Here is a 9,222-nt window from a genome sequence, read left to right on the forward strand (position 1 = left end):
ATCAAGCACCTACGCACCTACTTCTGCACCGCGTACTATTACCTCAACACCCAGAGACCACGGCAAATGAACCAGCTAAGCCAGAGCAGGCACAAGGAAGCCAACCCTCTGAGGAACCCGCTCCGGCAGTATCTCCAGAGGTAAGCAAAGGCAGACCTCGCCGCTCAGTGGCCAAGCCACCCGGTTTCAAGTACGACGTTCAGCGAGCCATTGACAGTAACAACAACGTTGTTGATCCCACCCCGGAACTCCCCACCTTCTTCCATGGCATCGCGGAAGCGAGTCGTGTGACTCGCATCCCCGAATACTGCCTGACAGCCATGGAGGTGCTTTATGACCTTCCTTGCGCTAAAATAGACCGTACCATCCCCAAGAACTACAACCAAGCTGTCAAACTGGCCAACTACAGATCATACTGGTTGCCAGCGATGGAAAAGCAAGTCAAGGCCCTGGAGGATGCAGGAGTCTACTCTTTGGTGAAGCGAACCCCGGAAATGCACGTTTTGCCCGGTAAATGGGTTTATGATGAGAAGTACAATATCGACTGGAAGGAGTATTTGGCTCGAGCGAGATGGGTAGTCTGCGGCAACTTTGATAACAATAAATGGGATCTACAGGACATCTACGCCGCCGTCGCTAACTCGGTCAGTGTGAGACTTTTCCTTTGCATCATGGCCATCAACGATTTTGAGTGCGAACAATACGACTTCAACACCGCCTTCTTGAATGCCCTCGTTCCTGAGGATGGCAAGAAGTATTACGTTGAACAACCGACTGGTCTTGAAAAGAAGGATTGCCACACATGGGTATGCCAGTTGGTTCGAGCCCTATATGGACTAAAACGCAGCCCCCTCTTTTGGTTTGAGACCTTACTGCCAGTCCTGAAAGCACTAGGCTTCACACCCATAGGTGCAGATTTGTGCCTCCTGGTGAACAATACCCTGGGTGTGATTATGGTTCTTTACGTTGATGACTTCCTCTTGGCAGCAGCCAACCTCAAGATTAGCACCCACATCAAAGGAACCCTGGAAAAGAAGTTCAAACTCAAACATCTGGGCCCAGTTAGGACCTTTTTAGGCTTTGATATCGTCAGAAATCGAACTGAGCGTACCGTCTTTATCTCACAAGAACGATACACCAAGACAATGATTGACAAGTTCACGAAAGGCCTCGCCAAAGGACAAGACCTTCACCCGACAAAGACACCCTGGCCTCCGGACGTCAAAATCCACGGGGGTGGGGAAGTTTCTGGGTCAGCAGAAAGCCTACATCAAGAGCACAGGCTCGTTAAACTACTTATCCACTGGTACCCGACCGGACATCACGTTCACCGTCAGCAAACTGTGCGAGGGTAATGCGAAGCCAACCGATCGTCACCTTACCGTGATGAAGCACCTTTATCACTACCTGACTGGCCATTCAGATTTGGGTATTGTTCCGGGAGGACGCTTCTCACCGACTGCTGGCCGCCTCGATCTGCAATTCAGGGCATATGCAGATGCCTCTTTTGCAGACAACATTCCAGACAGAAAGAGTACAGCTGGGCACGTCGTGTTCCTTACCTGCGGTCCCATCCACTGGAAATCTAAGAAGCAGAGCCTTGTCACAACCGGTACGACAGAGGCAGAGTTCGTGAATCTGGTCCCTACAGCGAAGTCGCTGGAATGGATTGGAAGCATGTTGAAAGACCTGGGTCTTGGAGTCAACACCAACCAGATCCTTTACACAGACAGCGAGAATGCCAGGAATCGGGTGTTCAACGTAAACGTGCCGGCCCGTAACCGCTAGATCGATATACGATACAAGTGGTTAATTCAGCAGGCGGAAATGAAGGCAATCAACGTGATCCATTTGGCCGGGGAGGATATGCCAGCAGACGGATTGACGAAGGCATTGAAGGCGGATAAGCACGCAAAGTTCGTGAAGTTGATTGGCCTTGTCCAGCAGAAGGTTCCTTGGACTTGAACACAAGGGAACCACCATCATGTAAACAAACACCATGTAAATAGGATCTCGACTCTATTAGAGAGTCTTTCGGTCTACGGGGGTGTGTTGGAGGTGTCCCGTGTCACGTGCGGCCAACCATGGCTCCCTCTGGCCATGGCCACACCGCATAGGGACCTCCCTTGCCCTACTTTTAGACCTCCAGACTTTACACAGTCTGAACTCTACATAATAGATCATCATTGATTCGTTCGTGGTAGTTCACCCTGTTCACAGAAACTATCTTGGAAAACAGCAAGGAAACTAAGGTGATGATGAAAAAATGTTTACGAATTCGCCAAAAAACAGTTACCGGAATATAGGAAAAGCAAACAAAGTAAGCAAACTACCACTATGAATAGCCACATTTTATGATATCTAATAAGGTCTTTATTATTGAAAAAAAAACCTGGTCGACGGACTGCCTAAGAGACAAGCTTGATTTTCTCTAAATAAAATTTCTTTGCTGTATTGTGGGTACAGAAAAAGGTTTATTTAGATTCAAAATACCTCATAGTTGTAAAGAATTACGAATCCTCTATAAAAGTAAATTTAAAACAGAGTCAGTAAACCCACTGTTCTAAATGCATGATGTAATTCTAAAAGAGGAGATTATTCATAACAAAAAGAACGAAGAGGGGGAAGAAATTGTGATATATAAATTACTATATGTATATACATATTGTCTTGTTATGCTAAACTATGTACATAGTCTACCCAGTGAGTATGCGGTACTGCTTCCATTCTTAGTCGGTGGGGAAAACCGTATCGTAGCTGGATGAAAACCCTTCCGCTTCTCTATTGCAACCACGCCGTGTCGACGCCGTGCATAATGAATATCATTGCTACATATTCCTTCATGAAAGCTGCTAATACTATATTGTAATTTGTTATAATATAGTTCAAAACTGAACAAAGTTCCATAATCTTTATATTCAAAAATGTCATCAAAAGACGTTTCGTAAAAATAGAAGGGGCGGTAGTTGCACGGTTTATTTATTCTGGAATGAATACCTACAGTTACAAATTGATCGTTTACCCTTACATTGTTCTTAAATTCGAATTCCTTATAATTCTAGGGAAACCCTTGTTAATGATAATAAAAACCTATTTGATCCTTTACGAACATAGATTCTAATATAGCGTGACGAACGGCAGTCTGATCTGCCGAAATCAGATAGCTGATGGTAGTAACTATCAGAGTGGTTCGGTGAAGCCAAAGGATTCACAACAAGTATGCTTGCGTACTGGTCTCAATGTAATGATCTATTGACTACTGTCGAACTATCTGATAATCTGAGTTCTCCCGTTGTCCCTCTATACTTGCTCGCCCTCTGCGAGATATTAGTTTCCGGATGTCCACGTAGACGTGAATCCCTTAGCGCTGACTCACCGCCTATGGGCTGGCTCATCTTCTTGAGCCTGGCTCGTCTCTATGAGCCTGGCTTACCTTCATGAGCCTTCCTTCCTTTTCATGGTTACACTGCCCAGCCTTTATGTGGCTGTTATGTACCGGTGGCTTGGTTGGCCCGTGTTCCTTGCTCATGGTTCGTAACATATAGTAGCGCTGGGTATTGGATCTTATATTAAATTAATGTCCGAAGAATATATTACTTAAAGCGGAGGAAACCAAAGAAGCTGTTCATTATTTAGCGACCACTTTCGCAATTATTATGAATGGAATTAAAAAGCGTAGCAGCTACCTAACTATTGAATTAACAGTATTTATAATTAATTTATACGTTGTTATAAAAAGGGTTTAAGTATAAAGTCGTTATAATTAACAAAGAATTACGGAATCGCATCCTTGCAAAATTCTACAACCTCCTATTTGTGACAACACAATTCTGGGAATAGGCAGGGCTGGGCCAACAGAAGTCGATGTGAATAAAAATCAATAAAACTCAAGAGTAGAAAAGAGGAGGTGCGCCTTAAAATAAGGTGCGCGAGTTCTGCCCAGGCTGACCGCCCAAAAGCCGCCTTAGATGCAGCCAGCCACAACGCGAGTGCCATGATATTACCCCCCTTCCAATGAAAGGCTTAGCCCCAAAGCCGTCAAAAAATAGAAAACAAGAACTATTGTACAAAAATAATGACTCGAGCTGGGTTCGAATCCGCGGCCGCTTTCCAGGCAGAGGACAATCACCCTTGGGGTGAAATTGAACGCAGTTTGTGGTCTGTTACCCCCACGCTGCTACGGAAATTTCCCTCATCCTCTCAACCCTTCTTCACTAGTCTGCCAGACCTGCGCACAAATGACTTTCCCTGCTGGACCGGCTTGTCATCATCGGCATGATCGACTTGTTCCCTATCCTCCAACCAGTTCTTCTCCCAAATTTCCAGTCGCACTGGAGGTCCCGGTTTATTGGGATTTTCGCGGTGGAACTTTCTGATTCGCATGGGCGAGTTGAAGTCGCCCGCTGGCCACCACTTTGGGTCTGGGTCCCAACCCTTCCATTCCACTGGTAATGAAGACGTCCATACAAGAGCTTAGAGATGAGGATACGGGCGACCTCCCATTCCTCCCGCCCACCTACCATCTCGCTTGTCGGATTCTCGTTCGCCTGCCCAGGTAAAGGGTTGTTTGGGTCCTTCCTCAGCCGCCTGGCGTGATAGACTCGGGCGCCTCGCCAGGTGTCGGGAAAGTCCAACTCGTACGAGTATCCCTTCATAGCCTTGATGTGCTATGGGATTCGGGTTTGCGGATAATCTAGTTTGTCACTCGGCCGGTCCGTCGGCCATCCCTTCTTGATGATGAACACCCTGTCGCCCACTCCAAAGTCTGGCTCGCGCCGTCCCCGGTTAGCCTGGACGGTCTGGCGTTCTTGGGCCTTCGCAATAGCTGGTCTGGCGGACTCCTGAAAGTTATGCAATGTCTTGGCCATCTCCTGGGCCTGACCCCTCGCCAACTTCTCGCGAGTGGTAGGGAGGTCTTCCAGATTTGTCCCCAGGGACCAGTCGAATGGCGCGGGCATTGGGAAGCCAAATACCACTTCATGGGGGGAAAGTCCGCCCAAGCTGTCATGCGGCCATGAGGCCTGTACTGTATCGAGCGGGGGCAAAGCTCCTGACCAGTTGTCTTGATTGTGATTGACATATGAGCTAAGCCTCTGATCCACGTAACACAATCTCCGCCTGGCCAGCCGCTTGAAAATGCCCTCGCGAACTCAGCTTCTATTCAGTTCCCCATATGGAGGACAATTCCTGGATGAAGTCTGATATGAACTGCGGTCCATTGTCACTGATCACTTCTTTGGGGGGGCCAAAGACGCGAAAGGGGCCTTGGTAATATAGGAAGGCCATATCCTTCGCAGTGGTAGTATCCTTGCAGGGACACGTCTACACCATCTTCGAGAAACGGTCTACCATTATCAGAACGTTGTTGAAACCTAGCTTATCTAAGGGCATTGATTTGAAGTCAACGCATATAGATTGCCAAGCGCGACAGTCTTTCGCCAGCGGAATCGGGTGTAGCTTGCCGGGTGTCTTGTCTCGCGGAACCTTAAAAGAGCGGCAGGTCCAACAGTTGTTGACGTATCTATCGATGTCCGCCATCATTCCCGGCCACCAGTATTTTCCTTGTAAGACTCCGCAAGTCTTGTTCCTTCCTGGGTGGGCACAACTCTCCCCCAAATTATTTTTTCTTGGCACCTGCTATTAGTCGGTTGTTAGCGGCCAAGCCAAGAACTACCCTTCTTTGATGCCTTTGGGTGCCTTAGAGCTATCAATGGCTTAACCAACCATTTCGACCTTCGGCGGATGGATTCTGGAGAGTTGACCTCCGTCTATGACAACGCCGGTAGCTCTCGAAGCCGAGCTCTTCGACAATACCTACTACTCGAGGAAAATAAAGGGGCGCCGAGGATGGTACTGTTCACCGGGCACAAGCCGCATCGAATGACAACCACCTCGAAAACTCTGCCTTAGGATGCCGCTTGCCGGACCCAAAACGGCTGGGCCGCATTCTAATCGCTATATCTTCCTCGATCCTCAATGATATCGACAACCACATCGACTATCTCCTTTTCAACTAAGGGAGAACGGCGGACCAATTTTGGAGGTTTCTCCCCTTGAGGTTTCCCTCCAACGGCGTTGACCTCTATTACTTCAAATCAGCTACGGGATTTGTGGAAGTCCGTGCACGGGCGCGGACAGGAGGGCTCAGCCCGAGCAGCAAATGCTGATTGGAGCCCCTAACTAAGGTATCTCTTTTCGGGGGCAACGAATTTATCTGGCTTTAAGCCGTGGTTTGCGCTCTACTTTTTGGGGTTATAGAGGGAGGATTTGGGCTCTTTCTTGTATCTATTCCGGTAACTGTCGCACGTCTCATGCCCTTCGGGAGGCGGAAGTAGACGTTAAAATAACAACAACAACAACAACAACAACAACAACAACAACAACAACAACAACAACAACAACAACAACAAAAAACCTTCCTGGGTGGGCCGTAGCCAGTCTCGAATAGGCCTCACATCCCACGCTGGTGCCTAGGTTGCCTGTCTCGGGGACCACCAGTCGGCCTTGATAGGTTAACAGCCTTTGGTTTAACTCGAAGCGACTGTCAGGTTCCGTGGTTGCTTTGCTCTGATATACCGAAAGAGACTCGTCCTCCCTGTTTGCCGTCAGCTGCTCGTCCAGCAGTTTCAATTCTGAGAGAGGAGATGGTGCTTCTCCATCGTCTAGCAAAGCCAGATCTGTCTCGTCCGGTTTATCGCCGGCGAACACGAAGTAGCCGTCGTACTGTTTGAGAGGCGAAGGGTATGTTGGTCTTGTTTCTTGTCCTTCACAGTTTTCAGGTCTTCCGCTTTCCTCGACAGCACATCTGCCACCACCTTATCCTTACCGGCCCGATAAGTCATCCGAAACTGGTATTCTGACAAAAACTCTGACCACCTGACCTGACGGCCATTGAGCAACTTCTTGGTGCTGAAGTATTCCAGAGCTTGGTGATCTGTCTAGATGGTGAACGGAGACTCTCTCACTCCCTTCAACTCCGGCCTCCAGACCTCCAGGGCTCTCACAACCGCCAACAGCTCCTTGTCATGGATCTGGTAGTTCAACTCTGCGGGAGCCATGGTTTCGGAGTGGAACGCGACCGGATGCCATTCTCCGTCCTCCTGATATTGAGACATCACTCCAGTGCAGACACTATCCGAAGCATCCGTCTCAACGCGGGTTTTCTTTCGTATGAAAAGTAAGCCAGAACGGGAGCCTCCAGCAGTCTATCCTTCAACTCGTCAAAACTCCGTTGACAATCCTCGGTCCACTGGAAGCTGGATAAGTCTTTGCACGTTAACTTGTGCAAGGCCACCTTATCAGGGTCTACGCGAACGCCATCAACACCAATAATGAAGCCCAAGAACTTGGTTTCAGTCACATGGAACTCGCATTTCTTAATATCTGCCTGCAGTCCGGCTTCCCGCAGCCAATCCAAGACTTTACGGACGTGGATTTCATGGCCTACTTCGTTGCCGGAGTAGATAAGGATGTCGTCGATATATGCGTTGCAGAATACGTCAATATAGCCCATTAAAGTATCGTTAATGAATCTCTGAAATAATGAGGGACCGTTAGATAGTCCGAACGGCAGCACCTTGTATTTGTATGCGCCATTCCGTGTCCGGAAGGTTGTCAGATCCTCGGAATCTGGATCCATGCGAATGCGGTGGAAGACTTGACGAATATCGATCTTCGTGAAGATTTTAGCCTTTCCAATGCGGGCGAGAGTTTCCTCGATCAAACAGGGGGTAGTGCTCTTTCTTCGAGAGGGCATTCAGCTTTCGGTAATCCACGCAGAACCTGTCCTCCATTTGCCTTGGGCACAAAGAGTACCGGGGCCGCCCAGGGCGCGAAATTTGCTGCGATAAAGCCTGTTTGTAGGTTATCGGTAATGTACTTCCGGTATTCCTTGAGTTCTTCCAAGGTCATCTTATACAAGCGGTTGTATCCGAGCTCCTCTGGCCTTCTACCATCCTCGAGGATGATCTTATGGTCGACATCCTCTCGTTTCCCTGGCAGGGTGTCAGAGGCAATCTTGCCAAACACGTCACGATAGGAATCGTAGCGTCTTGGAAGTCTTTCGTTAACCAGATGCTTGAGCTCTTCTTCGTCCAAATCCAACGGATCCCTTCCCGATTGTAGACTCTCAATGAGGCCGTTGATTTCGTACAGACTGGTGGCCTCAGGTAGTTCTCCCTGTTTGATATAATGATCAAAGGCGATAGAGCTGACGAACACTAGGTCCTTTGGTCGTTCTTTTACCCACGAGAACATCTTCTTCACACAATACGGACCCTGCGCGTCCCTCAATGGGTAGGGTTCCTCCCCTGGCCTTCTCCATCCCGGGGGGAGCTTCCTCCATCTTGATCTGGACGATCTTGGGCCCATCGTAGAGTTCGTAGTTCATTTGGTCCAGTTTTTGTTGTTAGGGGGACTCGTTAGTGGGTTGGCGCGGTTCCCCATGGTTGATGCTCTTCGGTTTTCAGTTGCTTGGCATTATTTTCTCGGTCTTCGGGTTTTTGGTGGACTTCGCCAGGACCTGCAATTCCTTGATACGCCTCTGAATTGCACGAGTTTCCTCTTCCGACATGGGCTGACCGGCCGTGCGAACCTGAGCTAGCATGCCGTCGTGACGTCGTTTGTCTTCTCGTGCCATCAACGCTTCTCTCCTCAAAACGCCCTGTTGGAAAGACGGATTCTTGACCAACATCACTTCCTGATCCACCGGGATGTCGGCCGTCGCGAGGTGGGGGTCTTTCTCCTTGGGGTAGAGTAGCAGGTTACGCCGGCAATCTGGGATCACATCATGTTTTGCTAGCCACATCCTTCCGATAATCATATTTCTTTTCAGGCTGGGGAGGATAATGATCCACTGGTTGAGAAAGCGGAAGCCATCGATGGATAGGGTGGCGCTGAAGGTTTGATCGATGACGTCGGGTCAGAATTTCTTATAAGGCGAGACGTATCCAGGGGTGAAGTTGTTACATATTGGTACATTCAATTTCTTGATGATTTTTTGGGCGAAAGAATAGTTCACGATCAAAGAATCATCAGCTCCAGTATCCACCAAGGCGGATTGTGTTGTCATTAATAAGCCGTTATGAGCTATGGTACATGAAACTAAGAACGAGATGTTGCTCCCTCCCAAGCACTGCTTCAAATCGAAACTCGTGGGTTGGATGGCTGACAAATCGCACTCGGTCGATACTTCTCCTAGGTACGAGACTTCACCTGGGGATC

The 9,222-nt window shown here is 48.5% G+C and overlaps 1 protein-coding gene across 1 annotated transcript; it reads right to left on the reverse strand.

The window, feature by feature from the left end:
• Positions 1-4,200: 4,200 nt before the first annotated feature.
• SMAC4_09892 (uncharacterized protein) lies at positions 4,201-4,958 on the reverse strand (the record flags this gene model as incomplete). The annotated part of the gene is made up of 2 exons (XM_066091025.1): positions 4,201-4,667; positions 4,758-4,958. 2 exons carry the CDS (start codon positions 4,956-4,958, stop codon positions 4,215-4,217), a joined length of 654 nt encoding a protein of 217 aa, XP_065947136.1. The 3' UTR covers positions 4,201-4,214.
• Positions 4,959-9,222: the final 4,264 nt, after the last annotated feature.

This window comes from Sordaria macrospora, chromosome 5 (genome assembly GCF_033870435.1).
Source record: "Sordaria macrospora chromosome 5, complete sequence".
NCBI lineage: Eukaryota > Fungi > Ascomycota > Sordariomycetes > Sordariales > Sordariaceae > Sordaria > Sordaria macrospora.